The following is a 22,690-nucleotide window of genomic DNA, read 5'->3' on the forward strand; positions in this document are numbered from 1 at the left end:
AAGCAACTGTATGGTGTAACTATCTTCCTGTTAATCAGTGTTTGTCCCTTGTTTATTCCCTTCATCTTCTTTTGCTTTGGCTTTTATAATTTTTGTACCTGGACAATTACTAGGACCTACATCTTTAAGATGGACTTCACCGTTAATTTTAAAAAAGGGATCCAGCAGGATGTGTTGGCATCGGTGATTACTCATCTTGATGGACTTGGCTATTTGCCAATGAGCTGCTGACTTTGCCGTGCTCTTGGCTGATAGTCGGAGCTATCATCCAAGGTGGTCTCTTGGGTGGGTGGGGGGGGGTACTCAGATGGCCCAGCCACATCAGGTGGGGATCCTGCAAGAGAATAATAATAATATTATAATTGCTTATTGTCACAAGTAGGCTTCAATGAAGTCACTGTGAAATGCCCATGTTCGCCACATTCCGGCGCCTTTTCGGGGAGGCCGGAACAGGAATTGAACCCGCGCTGCTGCCTTGATCTGCATTACAAGCCAGCTATTTAGCCCACTGTGCTAAACCAGCCCCATGGGATATGTGGTCAGTAAGAGGGAGGGATAATTTTGGCTGATGTGACCAACTCATTTGTGGGAGGTCATCTGGGTGAAGGAGCATTGGATCCTCACTCTGCGGCACAAGGCAGTCACTTCTCTCTCCTTGGTCAAACCCACGATCTCCAGGGTCCACTCCTCGTAGGGGATGAGGACTCTGATCTCTGGAACTCTGCTACCTGTCTGGGCCATTTCATGCCTGTTATGGGCTAACGTCTCGTGTGGGTTCCGAGGGGGCATTGTGAACCACACACTTGGTGCATCAAGGGGGGTCTATGGCAGGTGGCACCTGGAGTTGGAGGGTTTGTGCTGATGGGTGCCAGGGTAAGCTGAGGCACAAACAAAGTGATCGGATGTGGGGGAATGCAAGGTGGTACCAGCCGCTGACATGGTGGGGAGGGCGGGGTTGGAGGTCTAGGGGTGTCAGGCAGAATTGATGCCGGGGGCTGGTGTTAACTTACCCTTGCGGCTCGGTGGAAGTCGTTGGTCTTCTTCCTGTACTGCATGGCAGTCATCCTGGTCACAATGTCAGGAGTGACGACCGCTGCCATTGCCTCCCAGGCGGTATTGGCGGACCCTTTTGCTGGCCCTCCGACCCCCTTGTGGGAACTGGATGTCCCGCCTCGCATCCACGGCATCCAGATGCCTGGCCAGTTTGACAGCATCAAAGTGGGGAGCAGATCTTCATCCTGCGATGATTGTGTGCTGGCTGGGAGCGAGGTGTGAGGAAGCGTTTCAAAGCAACTCCCCCTTGTTACCGGCAAGCTGCCAAGGCACCAGTCTGATGAATCAGATGGCAAGCGAGCCAGTAATGGCGTGAGGCTCGTGGGGGCTCATTTTTGGCACTAAGTGCCATTAAATACAGGCCGCAATTCCGCCAACGTGGCTGTCGGGAAACACCCGGCCAATCGCACCCCAAATGACACTTGGGTATTTTTCCGTTAAATCGCGCCCATTGTGTATCCTGTGGAGAAAAGCCATGGTGCAAGTATGATGGACTGAACTAAGTGCTTCTGTGCTCACACATATCTCTTGCAGGAGACAAAGGCCTGCTGGTTTAAATAAACTCAAATTCCAATTAGGAATACATATGAATAAGTATTGCTGTACTTAGGAAGGAAGGCATGTGAGTAAGCATAAATACTTGTTCTGAAAATTAAACCTCATGATAAATTGTTGGCATTGACACTTCAAATAAAGGAGACGTTAACCCACAATCAATCGATTTCAGTTTCAAACATTCCTTCCAGGTAAAAAAGTGAATTAGTTGTACATCCTTCAAACTAGCATACTATATTTGCTGTTTATAATATGGTTTCCTCCACCACAGAGTCCAAACACAGACTGGATGATCACTTTGTTGAACAACTCTGCTCAGTGAACTGAAGCTTGTCAACCTTAGTACCATTCCAGCAAATCTCCTCTGCACCCTCTTCAAGGCCTTGACATCCTCCCTGAGGTGTGGTGCTCAGCATTGGATACACTACTCTTGCTGAGGCCTAACCAGTGACTTATCACAGTTTCCTTGCTTTTCTATGTGCAACTGATCGTCCTGTAATGAGCGCTGCTCCAAAACCGGGTTCTGATGCATCTATTTGCTATTCTATTTACAAATTGTTATAGTTCAACTGGTTGACTTGGCCAGATGTCTTTGGTCAGTTCTGTTTAACCAACATTTTTTTTTCTTCTTTTTCTCTTTTATCAATTTAGAGTATTCAGTTCATTATTTTTTCCAATTAAGGGGCAATTTAGCATGGCCAATCCACCTACCCGGCACATCTTTTGGGTGGTGGGGGCGAAACCCACGCAAACACGGGGAGAATGTGCAAACTCCACACAGACAGTGACCCAGAGCCGGGATCGAACCTGGGACCTCGGCGCAGTGAGGTGCTAACCACTTGTGCCACCGCGCTTCCCTTTGTTTAACCAGCATAATACTGTAACGTTAAATATTATTACCAAGGTTTTGCAAAACGTAATGAAATAAAAAACAAACCAAATGTACGTCAGGATTCCTGTTACATTGGTGGCCTTGGATAGCTCCAAACTGTCTTGTGCCTGTCTGTATCTAATTAATGACCTTAGTCAATAATGAGCCAACCTTCAGTGGAACTCTTGGAAACTTGGTTTAGCCTCATCTTTGTTGAGTTCGAGGTTTTGTTCACAGCATTTTTCCACGAGAACTGTGGGATATTTTTTATCATGCTTGTTTATGAATTCTCCAACAATCTCATTCTTATATTCAAAGCTATCTGATTGCTTTTGAGTGCTAACAGTTCCTCAGTTATCTGATTCTACGCTGAAATTCCTCTGGTGAGAAGAAGCCATACACAATCACCTTTATTTGGCAATTGGAGTATTGAACATTGTTGGATAGAAGGGTCCCAAAAATCAACATGCCGAGAATTGGGTGGTTACTGCAAGTGCCACAAGAAGACATCTCTAGCCTGCCTTCTGCCTTCCTACCATTTGGGAGGAGAAGGTTGTCTTGACAGTCCCCCAGATTCTACTCTGCATCTACTGAACCTCTTCTGTGATGGTGCTGATATTGATTTTAAAATGTTTTTAAAAGCTCGCAAGGTCCAGGCTGCTTCCTTAGCCTACAAAATGGAACCCCTCAGCCCACCCCCTGCTCTTAGCTCAATGTGGGTCATTTTTACCCATCTGGATGGACATTCCTCTCCTGCACTGGATCCTGAATAAACTGGGAAGCTGAACTTGCACAGCCCCTTCCTTACAACCATCCTCTAACCTCCCTGACCTTGAAAGGGCTTGATTGAGATTCGGACTGTCACAGGGTTGACCAGAATATTCTGGACATTTACGACCTGGTGCTAACAGCTTCCTGTCATTTCTGGTAAATTCCACCAAACCCCTTCCAGGGCCACAGAGGAGTGAGGCAAAATCCTTGAGCAAATTCCTGCCATGCTCTTTTTAATTGGATATGCACAGAAAATCCACTACCTGCACAAAAAAACATCTTCCCGACTTAAACTTGTAATGTATCCTTGATAGAATCATAGAATGCCTACAGTGTGGAAGGAGGCCATTCGGCCCGACGAGTCTACACCAATCCTCCGAAACAGCACCCCACCTATGCCCACATCCCTGTCCTATCTCCGTAGTGGACTCGCCAACACTAAGGGCATTCAAATGGTCATTGGATAGACATAAGGTCGATAAGGGAATAGTGTAGATGGGCTTTAGAGTGGTTTCACAGGTCGGCGTAACATTGAGGGCCGAAGGGCCTGTACTGCGCTGTAATGTTCTATGTTCTAACCTTTTGGACACTAAGAGACAATTTAGCATAGCTAATCCACCTAACCTGTACATCTTTGGACTGTGGGAGGAAACCCACGCAGATACGAGGAGAATGTGCAAATTCCACAGTCACTCAAGGCCGGAATTGAATCCGGGTTCCTGGCGCTGTGAGGCAGCAGTTCTAACCACTGTGCCACCATGCTCCCCACTGTGAAAAAATCTGTCCAGCTCCACTGACCCTACCAAAATCTATTGTGCAATGCAGACAATTTCTATTAAATTTCCGCTTACTCGTTCTTCTCCAGCAGAAAGAGACCCGATGTCCAAAGTCTTGCTTCATAACCAGTGGTTATCATTCCTGGCTTCATAAAGTTCAAAGATGAGGAGTAAATTACATTAATTAGAATGTTAGCCATAGGACAATAACTCAGATCTGCTCAGGACTGTTGTGCCTCTTAGGATTTTTATTTCCCCAGGCTTCTTAGTTACTAGGTCAGACATCAAAAGTCTCAGCCTGGCTATTTGAACTATGATTGTGACTTCATCGGGTTCACCTTCGGGATTCAGAGAAAAGTGATAGTTTGCCTGTGACTGGCCTCTCTGTTGAAGGACACACTGCTTCTCTTTTTGGGTCTGTTCCCATAAAAGTGACTTTTATGTTGGTAATCCTTTAAACTTGCCTTAACTGTGATAGTACGTGTATTTTTGTACTAAACAGTGACGTGTTACATTTTTTGGATTGATTTACTTCCAGGCAAAGTGTAGAGTTGCTCTTTGGAATGGCCACAACATCTACATTGTATATCTTACAATTTGTCTCGCTTACCAAATTTGTTTTTCAACATTCACATAAAACATGATGTGTGCCTCTTCAAACTGATATTTGCTAAGGTCTCTCAATGTTGCACATTGCATTGCAGTCTAACTGATCTGCGGTTCATTTACCTGTCTTAATAGATCCAACCGGCAAAATTGCTACCACTTAGTGTATTCATTTGCCCTTCCCGTGGAAATAGGACTACTGACTTAATGATATCTAAATGTTACTTTTCTGTTATTATATGAATTTGAACAAGTAGTGAGAACATCTAAGACGGGTTCCCCAGTGCATTTTTGTGGCACTCCCCAAATGCGACGCTGGGGAGCTAGAAAGTTATGACCCAATAGTTTACGTTTCTGACTTTTCATCAGAAATGGAAGAAGTTGGAAATTAATATGTTTCAAATGAGTGAAATGTTGGAAGAGGAAGGCAAAAGAAAACGAAGGAATGTCTGTCATAGGGTGGAAAACTGAAGATATTACATGATAAACGGGTTGGTGGTTCAGGGCCAAAGGGAATGGTAGCGGGACAAGTAAAGAAACAAAACGTGCGACCAGTGGAAGTGTGAATGGCAGCGTGATGAACAGCTGCCTTCTGCTAGTAAAAACATGGGAACAACAAGAGTAAAACCAAAAGCAGAAAAAAGAAAGGAAACAATAGGGGTGAAGAGTCAGAAATTGTTGAACTCAGTGTTGGGTCCAGAAGGTCCAAATCAAAATATGATTCCTTGATCTTCTGATGAGCTTCACCTGATGAAAAGTGCAGTAGGCAGGGAAAGGAAAGATCAATGTGACAGCAAGGTGGAAATTTAAATGACACAAGCCAAAAGCTCAGAATCATGCCTGCAGATTGAATGGAGGTGTTCTGCAAAGCTTTTGGTCTCCTCAATGTAGAGCAGTGAATATTGGTTGATCGTCTATCCCCAGAAATGGAGCCAGTGAAGTTGAGGAAAGGAAGGAAAGAGTCAGAGGTGGACAAAGTGAGTGAAGGATGAAAATTGGAAACAAAGTTGATAAAATTCTCCAACTTATGGTGAGAGCAGGAAATCGCTCTGATACAGGCTCCAATGTTCTGCAAAAAGAGGTGAAGGGGGGGCTGTGTATGGGCGGAGGAGGTGGTGTTGGTCGCCGGTGGGTCTGCGGGTGCTAGTTCGTGAGGTAGGTGGGCGAGGGTGGGGAAAGACGGTGTAGGGTCGGGGGTGGTGGTGGTGATGGTCGCTGGGGAGCCTGCTGGTGCCAAATCCCGAAGGGAGACTGTGTCCTCTCGCCCATCCTGGTGTGCCACGTAGGCATATTGTGGATTGGCATGGAGGAGCAGGACCTTCTCGACGAGGGGGGTCTGATTTATGGCTCCTCGCATGCTTCCGGAGGAGGACGGGCCCCGGGACTGTCAGCCAGGACGGGAGCGAGACCCCGGAGGTGGATTTCCTGGGGAAAGCAAACATACGCTCGTGAGGAGTCTCGTTGGTGGCTACACACAGGAGCGACTGGATGGAGTGGAGCGCATGGGAGAGGACCTCCTGCCAGCGGGAGACTGGGAGACTGCTAGAGCGTAGGGCCAGGAGGACAGCCTTCCAGATCATCGCGTTCTCCCTCTCTACCTGTCCGTTTCCCCGGGGGTTATAGCTAGTCGTCCTCCTAGAGGCGATGCCCTTGCTGAGCAGGAACTGACGCAACTCATCGCTCATGAAGGAGGATTCCCGATCACTATGGATGTCGGCGGGGAACCCGAACAGGGTGAAAAGACTGTGCAGGGCTTTGATGACGGTGGCAGAGGTCATGTCAGGGCACAGGATGGCGAAGGGGAATCTTGAGTACTCATCAACAATGTTGAGGAAGTACACGTTACAATCAGTGGAGGGGGGGTGGGGGGGGCCTTTGAAATTGATGCTGTGGCGCTCAAAGGGACGAGAGGCCTTTACCAGGTGTGCTCTGTCGGGCCGATAGAGTGCGGCTTGCACTCCACGCAGACCTGGTAGTCCCTGGTCACGGACCTGACCTCCTCAATGGAGTAAGGCAGGTTGCGAGCCTTGATGAAGTGAAATAAAACGGGTGACCCCCGGGTGACAGAGGTAATTGTGGAGGGCCCGAAGTCGATCTACTTGTGCGCTGGCACATGTACCGCAGGATAGGGCATCTGGGGGCTCATTGAGCTTCCCAGGTCGATACAAGATATTGTAGTTGTAGGTGGGGTGCTCGATCCTCCACCTCAGTATCTTGTCATTCTTGATCTTGCCCCGCTGTGTGTTATTGAACATGAAGGCAACCGATCATTGGTCAGTGAGGAGAGTGGATCGCCTGCCGGCCAGGTAATGCCTCCAATGTCACACAGCTTCTACGATGGCTTGGGCATCCTTTTTGATGGAGAAATGTCGAATTTTGGAGGCATGGAGTGTACGGGAGAAGAAAGCCACGGGCCTGCCCGCTTGGTTGAGGGTAGCGGCCAGAGCAAAGTCCGACGCATCGCTCTCCACCTGGAATGGGATGGACTCGTCCACAGCTTTGACAATATCTGCCTTGATGCGATTGAAGGCCAGTCGGGCCTCAGTCATCAGGGGAAAAATGGTGGATTTGATAAGTGGACGGGCCTTGTCCACAAAATTGGGGGGGAATTCCAGGAGGGGGCGCATGAGGTCGGGGTCGAATCATAGGACTCCGTGTTCCACGATGTAGCCGAGGATGGCTGTGCGGAAAACGCATTTTTCCTTATTATAGGTGAGGTTCAGGAGTTTAGCGGTGTGGAGGAAGCGCCGGAGGTTTTCGTCAGGGTCCTGCTAGTCATGGCCGCAGTGACATTGGCTAAGTACGGGAACGTGGCCCGCAGCCCGTACTGGTCAACCATTCGTTCCATTTCTCTTTGGAAGACCGAGACCCCATTGGTGACGCTGAAGGGGACCCTGAGGAAGTAGTAGAGGCGGCCATCTGCCTCGAAGGCAGTGTATTGGCGGTCGTCCGGGCGGATAGGGTGCTGTGGTATGCGGATTTCAAATCAATTGTGGAGAAGACTCGATACTGCGGAACCTGGTTGACCATGTCAGACATGCGGGGAATGGGGTACGCATCGAGCTGTGTGTACCGGTTGATGGTCTGGCTGTAATCGATGACCATCCAGTGCTTCTCCCCAGTCTTGACGACCACCACTTGGGCTCTCCAGGGGCTGGTACTAGCCCCAATGATCCCCTCTTGCAGGAGTCGTTGGACCTCCGATCTGATAAAGGCCCTGTCCCGTGCACTATACCGTCTGACGACGGGCTTACAGTCCGGGGTGAGGTTTGCGAAGGCCAGTTGGGCCTCAGTCGTCAGATGGTGAGAGGGGAGGGGGGGCAGGGGTCCACCGAACTTGAAAGTAAAGCTCTGGAGGTGGCACTGGAAGTCGAGCCCCAGTAATAGGGCAGCGCAGAGATGGGGAAGGACGTAGAGTTTCGGCAGGCGGTCGGTAGGCCGGTCGGAGGTAGCGGCGGGCAGCGTACTGTCGGGTGAGCCAGGCTCCTGGGAGGCAGCGGAGTGGTCCCAAGATGGCGGCCCTCATGAGTCGCGCGTGGTGGGAGGCATCGGCAATGGCATCCAAGATGGTGGTCCCCATGCGTGGCGGGTGGCAGCGGCGATGGCATCTCCCCGTGGGTCGCGCATGGCGATTGGAGGATGCGCTAATGATGGCGGCCCCCATGGGTCTCACGTGGCTGCCGAAATTTAAGGTAGCGGCAAAGATGTCGGCACCCATGGGTCACACATGGCGGGTGGCGCGGCAGCTGGGGGCAGCCCCGACAAGCAGCAGGCAGCGCTGCTGGGCCTGGCAGGCTTTTGCAAAGTGGCCCTTCTTCCTACAGCAGTTGCAAGTTGCGTCCGTGCAGGGCAGCATTGTCTGGGGTGGCTGCCCTGGCCACAAAAGTAGCACCTCGGACCTCCGGCGTTGGTGGGCCGCTGCGCGGCACAGGCTTGCGTCGCACCCGGGTCGGATGATGGCTGCGCCCACGAGATCCACGAGGATGCCACGCGGTCGGAGGTATCCTCCATGTTCTGGGAGGCCACCTCCAGTGAGTTGGAGAGTTGCACTGTCTCTGGGAGGCTGAGTGTACCCAATCGCTGGCAAATAAAATTTGATTTTATGCCCGCGACATAAGCGTCCCTGATCAGTAGCCCTGCCTGCTGGGTAGCCGATATCGCCCGGCAATCGCAGTTCCGGCAGAGTACACGCAAGGCATGCAGGAATTTTGCAAGTGATTCCCCCTGACGTTGCCATCTCGTGGCAAGGAGGTGCGTAGCATATACCTCGTTAACAGACTTCACGTATTGTCCCTTCAGCAGCATTATTGCCTCCGCATACGAGGGGGCGTCCCTGATGAGAAGAAAGACTCTTGGGCTCACCCGTCTGTGGAGGATCTGCTTCTTCTGGAGTTCCGTGAAGTCTTCGGCGAAGGATGCGAGGTACGCTTCAAAGCAGCTTTGCCAGTGCTCAAAAGTTTCTGTGGCGTCGGCTGCCTGTGGGTGCAGCTCCAGGCGATCAGGCTTGAGTGATGAGTTCATCTTAGAAGTTTAGTGTAATAAATTGATATGCACTCAATAAGCACACGACGAGTGATGAATGTAACTGAGGCTTTATTACACTAAACAGCTAGCCTCCTGGCCTCTGGTCCCGAACTGGGATGGAGGCGGAAACTAGCCACCTTTATACATGAGCCTGAGGGGAGGAGCCACAGGTGGAGCCAGCCGGGACAAGCCCAGGCATGTACAACACAACACATTGCAACACAGTGGTTTACCACACAATCTACAGTAGCTTCCCTAAAATCTTGAAAACATCATCAAATCACCCTTTTAAATTCTAGATAATCCAGCCCTACTTTGTGTAAGTTATCCTTTTGATTTTAACCCTTGGACCCCAGGTAACATTCTGGTAAATCTACACTGCACTCCCTCTAGGGCCAATGTAACCTTCCTCAGGTGTTGTGCTCAGAAATTCTTACAGTACTCCAGGTGTGGGCTAATAGGGCTTTGTAAAGCAGTAGCATGACTTTTATCCATTCGTATTCTACTTGTCTAGGTATATAGGTCAGCAATCCATTTTGATTAGCTCTTGTATATGTTCATATAATTTTAATGTTCTGTGTATGTGAATTCCCAAGTCTCTTTGGAACTCCACTGGTTCCAGATTTCCATCAGTTAAGAAGCACCCTGTTCTAAAGTTTTTAGGTCTAAGCTGAATGACCCCACATTGCCTATACTGAAACCCATTTGGCACAATTTTGTCCCATTCACTTAATCTATCAAAATCTCAGAGGGCAGAATTTTACAGCACCATTGCGGTGGGAGCAGGAATGGAAAATGTGGGGAGCCATTCAAAAGTCCATTGGCTTTGGCAGGGTCGACAAATCCCACCAGTGGAAGGGTCTGGAAAATGTTATTCTTAGTAAGTTTATACTTTCATCTACATTGCTTACAGTTCTACCTATCTTTGTGTAAACAGCAAATTTGAGCATGGAGCTTCCTATCCTATCATCTGAGAGTCATTAATAAATATGGCAAATAGATGAGGCCCCAACACAGATCCTTGTGGGCAGAAATATTCACATCCTGCAAACATTCCCGTTCATTATCTCTACTCTTTCTCTTCTTGGACAGCCAACTTCCTGGACAGGTTAATAATTTAACTATAATTCCATGAACTTCAACTTCAGCTAATAGTCACTAACTAATGATGGACTTTATCAAATACCTTCTGGAAGTCCGTACAAATAATATTCTTCAGTCACCTTTTCATGACCTACCTTTCACAAATTCCTGTTGCTTCACTTATTTTTCAAAGTGCTGAGTCACTCTACATTTAATCGTACACTTCATCAACTTCTCTACAATGTAGGCTAACAGGTCTGTAATTCCCTTGTTTCCCTCTGCCATTTTCTTAAACAACAGGTTGACAGCAATTTTCAATTATAAAGGAATAGTTCATATTGAGAGTACTTTATAAGATTATAGTTAGAGCACCTGCAATGTTTGCGTCTCTATTATTTAATACCCTGGAAAGGAAACTATCTGGCCCTGAGGAATTGTCACTCTTTAGTGCCATTATTTTCTTCATTACTGTTATTTTGCTTACACTGACTTTGGAAAGTCACTATCCCTGATTTAATATTAGTTTCCTTGGGATGTCTGGCATACTGACTTCTTCAGTAGTACAAAGTAATTATTCAGCATGTTCTCTACTTCCATATTTTTGTTTTGGCCTTTTATTTAATCCTTCATGCAGACATTATGGCCTGGAGTTTAGCTGGGTGATGAATTCTGCACAGAAAAGGGGAGTGGATGGTGATGTTATGAGGTTGTGAAACCCATTAAAATATCCTGCAGAATTTAACTGCAAAGCTCCTTTAAACTTTTTTCTTCCATGGGGTTCCCACCCACAGACAGCCTGCTTGATAGACATTTAGATGGAACAGAACAAGTATGCGCATTGGATGAAGGAGTGATATTTTGATGGTGGTGGTGGGTTCCAATATGAGAGGGGAGGAATCTAAAATAATAGGGAGATGAAGGTGAATGAATGGTGGTCATGGGAGTATCCTGACTATTATAATAATAATCTTTATTGTCACAAGTAGGCATACATTAACACTGCAAAGAGGTTATTGTGAAAAGATGAGGGGTGAGGTGGATCCACTGGTGGACTGCATGCAGAAGCTGACATATGAAGGGGGATTTTCGAGAATCTGAGGAATTTGATCTAAGGAAGGGGCAGGGGTGTGAGAGAAGAGGACTGATGTGATCTGGGTGGAAGAACTCAGGTGGGGTTGGTTGCGATGGTGCTTTGGCAGGTCAGGTCCTGATGCTGGTTGGGAGGATGTGCTGGTCCAATGATGCCTGGGCAGATGGATTGTGGGAGGTAGCAGGGAGAGCTGGGTGATGTGACTTTATGGGGTAGAATTCTGGGCCGAGAGAAAACACTCTCTTCCTGGACCACAGCAGTGCTGTAGAGGCATTTAACTCATGGGTTCAACCATTCTCATCTTCTTTCAGCTGTCGGGTTTCCCAAAGCCGGGAAAACCCAACTGGTTATGATTACAACACAGAATGAGTAGTCCAGATTTTACCTGTCCTGGAGGGATGTACCAAGAAATATGCCTTGGGAACTCCCTGAAAGTTTCCACTTCCATTGGGAAATTCCGCTGCTTCTGGAACCCTCTGAAACCACCCCTCCCCCACCCCCCATGACCACCCTCTCCACCCTCGACTACCATCCCTAAACCTCACTCCTCGATGACACCACTGATTGCCCAACCACAATACCTCGCCAGACCCCTCCAACGCCCACTGCCTGGCCACCCTCCCACTCACCCTGACAACCAGCTATTCCCCAACCCACCCTGACCCCCCAATAACAACCCCACCCCCCCCCATCCCCTAACTACCCTAGTCATGTCTCAAAAGCTCGAAGAGTTAATATTTATAGGAAGTTTGGAAATCCCTTATATTTGTAATTGTTTATACACATTTGAACTTTGTACAAATGACTTAATTGCAGTGCATACATAATGGGGGAAGAGGTAAGATGGGATACTTTGTTGTAACCCTGTATTTCAGTGCGAAAATAAAACAAATCAATGGCAAATGTTTAATAGTTTTTGTTTGTGTTCCCAAATGAAGTCATCCAAACCATCCCAAGGTGTATAAGAGAGACAGGAAATGAAGAAAAGCGGAAGAAGTGACAGTATTGATTAAAGATGGTATCACAGTGCTGGACAGAGAGGATGTTCCAGAGGGTCAAGGATGGAATCTCCCTGGCTAGAGGTAAGGAATGGAAAAGGTGCAATAATGTTGATCAGTGTAGTAAGTAAGCCACCAACTAGTGGAAGGAATGTAGAGAAACAAATCATAGAATCCCTCCAGAATTGCAAAGAAATTACAGAGGTGCAAGAATTATAGAGTAATTATAATGGGGGACTTCAATTATCCAAATATGGACTTGGATAGGAATAGTGCAAATGGACAAGAACGGTGAGAGTACCTGGATCGCGTTCAAGATAATTTTATGCAGCAGTATGTTTCTGGTCCAGTGAGAGGATAGGCACTATTCACCATGGTTCTGGGTGATGAATTGACCCAAGTGGATCAAATAACATTGGGAGACCATTTAGGGGACCAGTGTATCATTAGGTTTAGGTTAGCCATGGAAAAGGACAAGGAGCGAACCAGAGTAGGGATAACTAATTGGGGAAGCCAACTTCAGTGGATGAGAATACGCCTGAGCCAAGTGAGTTGGAATTAAATGTTGGCAGAAAAGATAGTGTCTGAACAATGGGCAATCTTCAAAGAGATAGCATTGTAGGACATGTCAAGCTGCATTGCCTTGAAGGAGGAAGGTAGGACAAATAAATCTAGAACACCCTGCATACCGAGAAAGATAAAGTTGAAGACTGCATGCGAAGGCAGGAGAAATACCAGAGGTATTAAATGAGTACTTTGCATCTGTCAAAAGAGGATGCTACCTAGGTGAGAGAGGACGTCACTGGTACACTCAAGGAATTTACAATTGTGAAGGAGGAGGCATTAGAAAGGCTATATTTACTTGACATTGTTAAGCTTACAGGACCAGATGGGATAAATCCAAGGATACTGAGGGAGGTGAGAGTGGAAATTGCAGACGCACTAGTGATAATCTTGCAGTCTTCCTTAGACACAGAGGTGATGTTGGAGGACAGAAGAAATGTGAATGTTGCAGCCTTGTTCAAAATGGGGTGCAAGGATAAAGCAGGCAACTGCAGACCATTCAGCTTGACTGGTAGGGAAATTTCTGGAAACCATAATTTTGGGACAAAATCAATAATCGCTTTAACAAGTGCCAAATTAATAAAGAAGCCAGCATGGGGCAGCACAGTGGTGCAGCGGTTAGCACTGGGTCTATGATGCTGAGCACCCGGGTTCGAATCCCGGCCCTGGGTCGCTGTCCATGTGGAATTTGCACACTTTTCCTGTGTCTGCGTGGGTCTCACCCCCACAACCCAAAGTGGATTGGCCATGCTAAATTGCCCCTTAATTGGACAAAAAAAAAAATTGGATACTCTAAATTTATTTTTAAAAAAGGAAGCTGGCATGGATTTATTAAGGTAAAATCATGTTTAACTAATTTGCTGAAGTTTTTTGTGGAGGTAACAAAGAAGGTTGATAAGGGCAATGTTGCTAATATGGTGTATATAGATATTCAAAAGGCATTTGATACAGTGCCACACAACAGACTTGTGAGCAAAGTTTGGGCGGCATGTGGCACTGGGCCTATAGCGCTGAGGACCTAGGTTCAGATCCCAGCCCTGGGTCACTGTCCGTGTGGCGTTTGCACATTCTCCCCGTGCCTGCGTGGGTTTCACCCCCACAACTCAAAGATGTGCAGGTTAGGTGGATTGGCCACGCTAAATTGGCCCTTAATTGGAAAAAAAATAATTGGGTACTCTAAATTTCTATTTAAAAAAAAAGAAAAAAAAAGACTTGTGAGCAAAATTCAAGATCATGGAATAAAGGAGGAAGTGGGCATTTGGGTACGAAATTGGATGAGTGACAGGAAACAGAGTAGTGATAAATAGTTGTATTTCAGATTGGAGGAAAGTTTCTGGTAGGGTTCCCCAGGGGTCCAGTCTTCTTGATACATATTAATAACTTAGATTGTTGTTATTATTATGGCATGTTTACAAATTTGCAGATGATACCAAGATTGGAAGGATTGTCAACTGTGGTGGGGACAATCTTGAACTTCAAAAGGACATAGACTTATTGATGCATTGGGCAGATAAGTGGCAGATGAAGTTCAATGCAGAGAAGTGTGAGGTGAAGAATATAGAGAGACAGCATAAAATAAAGCGAGAAACTCTAAAGGGGGTGCAGGAGCAAAGAGTGTATATGTATACAAGTGATTGAATATGGCAGGGCATATTGAATGAGCAAGCATTAATAAAGCATGTAGTATCTTAGGTTTAATTAACAGGGGCATTGAGTACAAGATTAAGCAAGTCATGTTAATATATAAGACACCAGTTAGGCCTCATCTGGAGTTCCAGGCCCTAAACTTGGAGAAGGATGCAAAGGCTTGGAGAGAGTACAGGGAAGATTCACAAGAATGATTACAGTGATAAACAACTATGGCTATGAGAAGAGATTGGAGAAGTTGGGTCTATTTTCCTTGGACAAAAGAAGGCTGAAGGGGCCTTGATGGAGATATTCAATCTCCTGAGGTATGTGGGCAGAGTGAATAGTGAGAAACTATTCCCTCCCAAGAGTACGTCAAGAACTAAAGGGCACAGATTCAAAATAATGGGCAAAAGGAGCAGAAATAATGTGAAGAAAATGATTTTCACTCAGAATGTGGTTGGAGTCTGGAACAAACTTCCTGAGGGGAATTGGATTGCTATCTGAAAAGAAAGAATGTGCAAGGTTATGGGGATAAGGCAAAGGAGTGGGATGATGTAGAATGCTCTTTCAGAGAGCCAGTGCAGACTCGATGGGCCGGATGGCCTCATTCTGCACTGTAAATATTCTGTTCCATGCAAGTCAAATATGATGCAATATGTTTTGGAGGTGGAGATCAAATGGGTTTGTAGAAACAACTTTCCCTATGTTGCAAATGTTTAACATCAGATATGCCTACCACACGAAGACCATTACTACCTTTTGAAAGAAAGCAGGTACAGCAGATGGACGAAGGAAATGAATAGGCTTCATCATTGTCATGTGACTTGACCAAACATTTTAGTGGGCCGTTAATTTTCATGAGTTGGAAGTCTAGCTCATCGCTGACAACACTAATTATTACGCATATATTTTAAATGGATAATGCTGTGTGGTATCTATTCCTCTCCAGGAGTAGAAGGCTTAAAGATAACTTAAAAACACAATCTCATGATATGATTATCAAAGTTTAAATATCCAACCACAAATGCTAATATTTATTTTGTTGAGATTGAATAAACAAACTTTTGGACTAAGGTGGTAGTACTGTCCGCGGTAGAACTGAAATCAATGACTGTCACTTTCTTCTACTCGAGGGAGGGGAGAGGAATAGATACCACATAGTGCATAAGGTTCTTGCTATGTCCTTGTGGAGGAGGTGGAAACAAGTGAATCGTCACAATTACAGCGCAGTCAAGGATCAACAATAGTAATTTTAAATCGCCAGTGCTTAGGCCTCAGTTCAGTGATGAAAATAACGTTACTTTAGAGATCCAGATTAGTGGTATACATTACACGTAAGGGTGAACTGTCCACCTTGATGAATTCCAAACTAACTTGGTCATGGTGCTAGGCAGTGAAAAGAACTTAAAGATAACTTAAAAGCACAATCTCATGATAAGGTCAATCGATGTTTAAATATCCAACCACAAATGCTAATATTTATTTGTTGAGATTGAATAAACAAGCTTTTAGCACTAAGGTAGTATTACTGTTCATGGTGGAACTGAGATCAATGATAATAATTAAACTAAAATCTAACCTTGTATGTAACAGTCTCCTACACTGATATATTTTATTGTTAATCTATTTTGAGTAAAAGTAATGGTTGAGTTTAATATTTCTTTCTGCTCCAATGCAAAACAGAGACTTGTCGCAACAAATTATTTAATTCAGTTACCTCACTGAGAACCAGTCCGACTTTCTCTCAATCAGATGCAGGCAAACTTGAGTGATAGGTGTTTAATCGTCTGGATAGGAGGCAGACCTGCTATTCTTGTGACTTTGATTCAGTACCCTCTAGTTGTGAGGTAGGTGCTGCACTACCTGTGCTATGAGATTTCCCAGACATTTTATTGTTTTTATTTAATTAACTACAATATGATCGAATCATATACTCTCAATTAATTTCTTCAAATTTAATCAATTTAACAATGGATTTTAAATGCTCCACTGTAAGCTTCTCCATTAGAAATTAGTGTACATTAGATATTGCATTTTCAACTCACACAAGCTCATTCCATCTCACAATTTTGGTCATAAATCGTTACATCAAGATACTATATTTGGTTGTAATGGTATTTAAATAAGTAATTTCACCATGAGGAGAATTTTTAAAACAGTTTCAAAAAAATTAGCAATGTTAACATTTTCTACTGTCAATTTTGTCTTGATTTGAAATTGTTCCTATTTAAGCAGGGAAGGTTGAGATATTTGCAAGAACTGACTCAGAGGTGTTTCTCATCCTGACAATCAAAAGGAGCCACATTAACATTCGTAGGCACACCCAAACCAGATTTGTTTCAATGTTTTTTTATAATTTAGCTGTGTTAACTCAACTCCTCACAATTAGGCCAAAGCTAATTCCCTTGACTATATTAGTACTTACTGGGTCAGCATAAAATTCCAAAAATATTTCCTATCCATACAAAGAAATGGAAGGCTGTTAAACTTCATTGTGCTTTTTGAAAAGAATTGATAGCAAGGCCTCAAAGGTTCTCTAAGAACAAAAGAACAATTTTTATTGCAGGGGAAGTCTGGCATCTGTTTTGTGCACTGCACAATAATCAGAATAACAATGCAGCAGTGCCACATGAGATAGTGATCAAGAGTAGCCAGCCCTGCTGGTTTACCCATTGGACCTTGCATCAAAAAAGGGATTTGGGTGAAAAATAAAACAATGGGCTGAATTTAATGGTGAAAGCACTGGCCCTGATGGCAAACCAGATAGCCAGGGGAAACCCTGGCATGGCTATTTCCAGAAAGCATGATATTATTAATTGCCGGCGTCTGGATCTCCAGCCCTTTAAGGATGAAGATCTCAGTTCCAAGAGCTAATGGATGGCAGCTCTTAAGTCCCAATACCGGGTGTGAGCCACTGCTGGGATTGCAGCTGGTCAAGAATAGCAAACATGGAGGAGACCCCAGAATCCAAGTAAGGATGATCACAAGGGAAACCTGATAAGCAAACATGATATGGGCTTCCGGGGAGTCCCTCATTCAAAGACCCTTTTGAGGGACCTGGCATCGGGATGGAAGCCAACTCTTGCCTTTGCTGCCTCCCCCACACTCCGGCAAAACCCCACCCGACAACCACATCCCACCCTCACTCACCTGTGGCCTCGGATCTGATCCGCGACCTCTGGTGGGTACACAGCTGATAAATGCCAATGCTCCACTGGTGCTGTCTGCAATGGGCAGCTGCTGTCCTCTGATTGGCGTTCAGCTCTTAGGAGGTGGGATTTCCTTGATCCTGAGAAAGGCCTATCACTGGCCACTTAAGTGCCTGATTGGCACTTACTAGACTGGGCCTTTCCCAAAGAGGCAACATGGGACTCTTGCCAGCTCTCCAGCTGGCATGTGGCACGTCTATCACCTGAATTAAGTACTGCCTGAAGTCTTTAAGTGAGGTAAAGGATCTGGGGTACAGATACATAAATCACCAAAATAAGTGATTCATGTTTATAAAGCCCAATAAAATGGGAAAACAAAGGTTTATTTCTAGATGGGTCAAAATTAAAGCTGCAAAGTTACTTTAAACTTGTGTGGAATTTTGGTTGGACTACACTTCGAGCACTGATAACTGCTGTCTGAAAAAATGAGACCAGTTGTTGGTAACGATTCTGCTTTTGCCATAAACACCTTTTCTACAAGCACTTTTTGTTTTCTTACTTATTCCATTTCCACTATACATTTTTGCCTTGCACCATCATCCCTTTTGTTATTTAATCTCAACTGCCTTCTACCCTGTCACAGACCTTCTGTTTTACTTTATTTCTGCCCTCCCCCCCTTTCTCTGTCTCTGTACTTGCTTAAAAATTTGCTGTTTATCTTTAACCTTTGCTAGTTCTGATGAAAGGTCCTTGATCTGAAATGGTGACTCGGTTTTTTCCTCTACTGCCTGACCGCTTAATATTTTCAGCACTTTTATGTTTTATTTCCGATTTCCAGCATCCACAGTATTTTGTCTTTGTAATGCCCATACATTCATGATTTCATACATGTTGTGCAACTGACAAATTAGGAGTATTCAAACAGTCATTCAGGCATGTTCTGGAATCACAGTAATAAATATTATTCTGACATTTAGTAAATAGAGGGACGTTGGAACAGGCAGCAGCTGGACAAATTTACTTACATCAAACCCCTCCATTTCTCCCTCAGGCATTCAACCATTGGCTGAGGATACCTATTACCATACCAGAAGAAGGGTATGACAATTCCTGACTCCTTCTGGGGAGGAAAACTGAATAATTCAAGACAGTAATTCTCCTTTCTTTTTGAAAAATCAGATAAATGGGAAGGGAAGCTCTACTCTCCTTTCTCCAAATATCCCTATTCCTTTAGTGGCTGTGTCAGTGGTTATATGGAAGCAAAACTATTTCATTTTGCAGTCTCTGTCACCATCCAATAAAAATCAAAAGTTTTGCAATACGTAAGAAAATCAAACACTACAGGAGCATCTAACTAACAATTTCTCATGCTCTGTGAACCTGCAGAAAAGAAATCATGCTAATTGCTACCACCTCCATACACATTAGCTGTGGCCCAGATGAGGCACAGTGCAGTTTATCATCCTCACTGTTGATAAAACAGGCCTAAATTTGAAAAGCAAGCATCTCACTGTTGTGCTGAAAGTGATCCTTGCTTTTCTAGTCAAAGAGCGGCTAATGAATTTTCTAAAATTGTGTCTGTACATCAAATTGCCTCTAACTTGGCTTGCTATCACGTCCATTTGTACAGCCAATAACTGGGGTAGGTGACTACTATCACAAATCCCATGAGATAGTGTAAAACTTTACATTGATACATGCTGCCTTAGCTTGGTAAATGGTGACAACTACTGTATTTTTGCTAACTTAATGAAGTTGAATAATTGGCATCAATCATTCACATCAAATTCGAATAAAAATTGGCATTTACCATATTCTATTATTAAGCTAATAAAATGAAATGCTATCCGATTAATTTGTACCTATTGACAGAAACAGTCAAATTTTACCCACCCAAGTCTTCATTTGAGTCCTCTCCAAAATTTGCAGTTATAAATATCCCAGAGCTAAACTGCAATAATGTTGCTGACTTCAGTACATAAAATGAGTGTCACTTGCTAAAATCCACTGGTTCCATTTTGAGTCACTAGTAATAGATGGAATTCCTACTTTTGCTTTATTTTGAACTAGTGTGTTGTCCTATGCTATTCAATGCTGTACATTTAAATAATCATTAAATCTCAAGGAATAAGAAACATTTCTCAAATATATAATAAAATTGTGTATTATTTACTGGTACTACAACAGGGGTTTTCCGCCGAACATTAAAAAAAACACGATATAGTTCACCAATAGGTGAATTCTGAACCCTTGGGGAAAAAGTTGCTACGAGCGACAAACAAAAACTTGGCTGAAGAAGGATTTTGAGGGTTTTCTTTTAGTAGGCAGGCTGTGGAATTTAGGGAGGGGAATCCAATAAGGAGTACGGAATTGCACATCTGTTAAATTGTAATGGGATTCAGCTTTTTATTAACACAGTGCAAAAACAAAAGTAGCACGGAACAACCAATATTTAAGTTAATCATTTAGGTGACTATATTATAATTGTTAGTGTATTTGTATGTATCAAGAATTCATATGAGAAACTTCTGCATTGACTTTTCACTCATGGTTAAAAAATGAAATTACATTGATTTATTTTATGAGTAATGCAGGCTTCCTGTGATAGCATATTTCATTGTGACAAAATTGGGGGATAATAAATTTAAAGTATCATAAAACAATACTTGGTTGCCTACCACTAAAATTATCGATATCTTTACATGACTGAACAAATAATGTTGGGCATCCGAGTATCTGGCAAAATCATAGCTTGCATGAGGCCAATATTGATGTCTGAAGGTTGATAAACAGTGGCACACTGAGTATTTATAAATGATGTTTTAATAGTGAAATATATGTGCGTCATCATGGGGCAAAATAAAAGTATGAGAGATGGTCAGTTTCTTTCGTTGTAACGTATATCTATTATTGCAATGCGAGTTATTATTTGAGTTGGGGAGACAGATGTTCGTATTATGTTAGCCCTTACCTGTCCTTTGACCAGACTGGCTGCGAACTGCCTCATGACTGCCTCCACAGTGTAGGCGCTAGACCAACCCCGCGGGGTCAGCAGCTCCATGCAGATCGCTCCTCCGTCCAGCACGTAGCCGTTCTCCAGCCGGGGACTGAGCACCCTCATGAAGGGCGGCGAGAAGGGGAAGTTATCCGGGAAGTTGAGGTTGAGCAGGATGCACTCGGTGCTCGTCTCCTTCATGTCCTGCCACAGCGCCGAGTCCTTGTCCACCTGCAGCAGCTTGACATTCCACTCGAAGAGGTTGTCCTCCACCAGCTCCACGCTGATGAAGTGATCGGTCAGTTTGCGGATGTCCTGCAGCTCCTTCATGAGCCTGCGGCTGCGGACCTGGGCGCAGTGCTGCTTGTTGGGGGGCTGCCCGGGGATGGACGAGCTGCTGCTGCTGGTGCTGGCCGGGGGCACTTTGCTCCCAGCCTGCTGCTTGTCCTTGTTGCTGTCCTTGGTGGAGGGGGGTTGCTCAGATCTCTTGTGGTTGTGTTGCTGTTGTTGATGGTTGCTGTGGTAGTGGTGGTGGTGATCAGACTGGAGCAGGATGCTCTCGTTACTCGAGGAGTTGCACTGCTTGTTGGCGTTTTTCTGGCTGCCGCTCTTGGTCGCCTTGCGGGAGCCTTGGTGTTTTGCACCATCGGTGTCTCGATCGTGGAGGCGAATTAGACCAATTTTTCGAAGCAAGGTAGCCATTCTCTCAGCAAATCGACAAGTTTTTTTCTTCTCTTCAAACCCACTCCCCCCTCCAAATTGTTTTCAGTAATAAATCCTGAAGAAGAATTCTGGAGGAAGAGACGAAAGTGGTCGACGCGCGAAGAAGAATAAAATGCAATTTGGCCCAACTCATCAGAACGAAATCATGTTTTAAAAAATAAGAAGAAAAATCCAAATAGAATAAGCAATCTCCCGGCTTCGTAATTTATATTGCAAATAAAAAGTATGGATTGGCAGTCAGCCGCTCCTTCGCAACCTTCCAAGAAGCTGCCGCAAAAAAAGAGACAAATATCCCCTTTCTTTTTCTGTGGCTCTTCCGACCTCCGCCGGGTATTCTTTCTGAGATCTGGCGAGAGGAGAGACGATTCCCAATTGGTCTACCTGGAGAAGCTCCGGCCCAGCCCCGCGAAGCCTGAGTGTGGCAGGTCTGCAAAGGAAGATGTGCTTGGGGTGCGGGCGGATCAGCTCTCGGGCGGGCTTTGAGCGCTTGTCATTGAGACGAGGCTGCCTCGCTCGAGCTCTCTCTGCCCCCAGCGCGGCTGTGGGAAAGCTGCCTCTGCTTGACTGGCGTTCCGGACCTGACGTCCAAGACGGAGCTTTAATAAATTAAACACCGACCGCACGTCAGTCTCCCTGCTGCCTGCTACGTCAACCCCCGCACTCATATATTCACCAGTGCCAACCGCGCACACACACACTCACAAACAACCCCCCAACCCCCTGCTCAAATTAAAATTCAAAGAGCATCTGACTTCTCCAGCATTAGCTGACTTTTCTGTGCATCGGTTTGAAGGGTCTAATCCCTGCCCCTTTTGTGCCTTTGCTGGCGATTTGCATGATTTTTTTTTAAATCGTGAGTAACACAAAGGAAATGCAGGACTTCGGGGTGGCACTTCGGTGCCTGGGGTGGTGCTGGGTGGGTGCGGGGGTGGAGGGCAGCAATTAGGACACATTCAGTCAGTCAAATCACCATGCCCACCAGCTTCTGAACAGACAGTTCAACGGTGCATTCGTGCACTTCCTTCCATTTTTATTTTACAAGGGGAATGTTTGGCATATCCTGCCTCCATTTGTTTACAGGTGCACTATATGATGCACAATACTGCCAATTTTCATGGTATCGTTGAGCATTGTGTTAATTGTAATGAAAACACATTCTGTTTTTGTTTGTCTTTCTTATCCAAATAAAAAAGGTTTAATGACCAACTTTCTCCTCAAACCCCTCCCCCATTAAAATATCTACAAACCCTGAAAAGAGCATCCAGCCGGTAAATTATCACAGCACCACCACAAAGTAATCAAC

The 22,690-nt window shown here is 45.1% G+C and overlaps 1 protein-coding gene across 1 annotated transcript in view; it reads right to left on the minus strand.

The window, feature by feature from the left end:
* Nucleotides 1–22,047, minus strand: part of ube2ql1 (ubiquitin conjugating enzyme E2 QL1) — a 47,816-nt gene extending 25,769 nt beyond the window's left edge. Inside the window, exon 1 of the mRNA XM_072509488.1 lies at nt 20,641–22,047. Within this exon, the coding sequence (XP_072365589.1) occupies nt 20,641–21,366 (726 nt within the window). The 5' untranslated portion in view covers nt 21,367–22,047. The remainder of the gene's footprint in view (nt 1–20,640) is intronic.
* Between the last annotated feature and the right edge of the window lie 643 nt (nt 22,048–22,690).

Source organism: Scyliorhinus torazame, chromosome 6 (assembly GCF_047496885.1).
Source record: "Scyliorhinus torazame isolate Kashiwa2021f chromosome 6, sScyTor2.1, whole genome shotgun sequence".
Classification (NCBI taxonomy): Eukaryota; Metazoa; Chordata; class Chondrichthyes; order Carcharhiniformes; family Scyliorhinidae; genus Scyliorhinus; species Scyliorhinus torazame.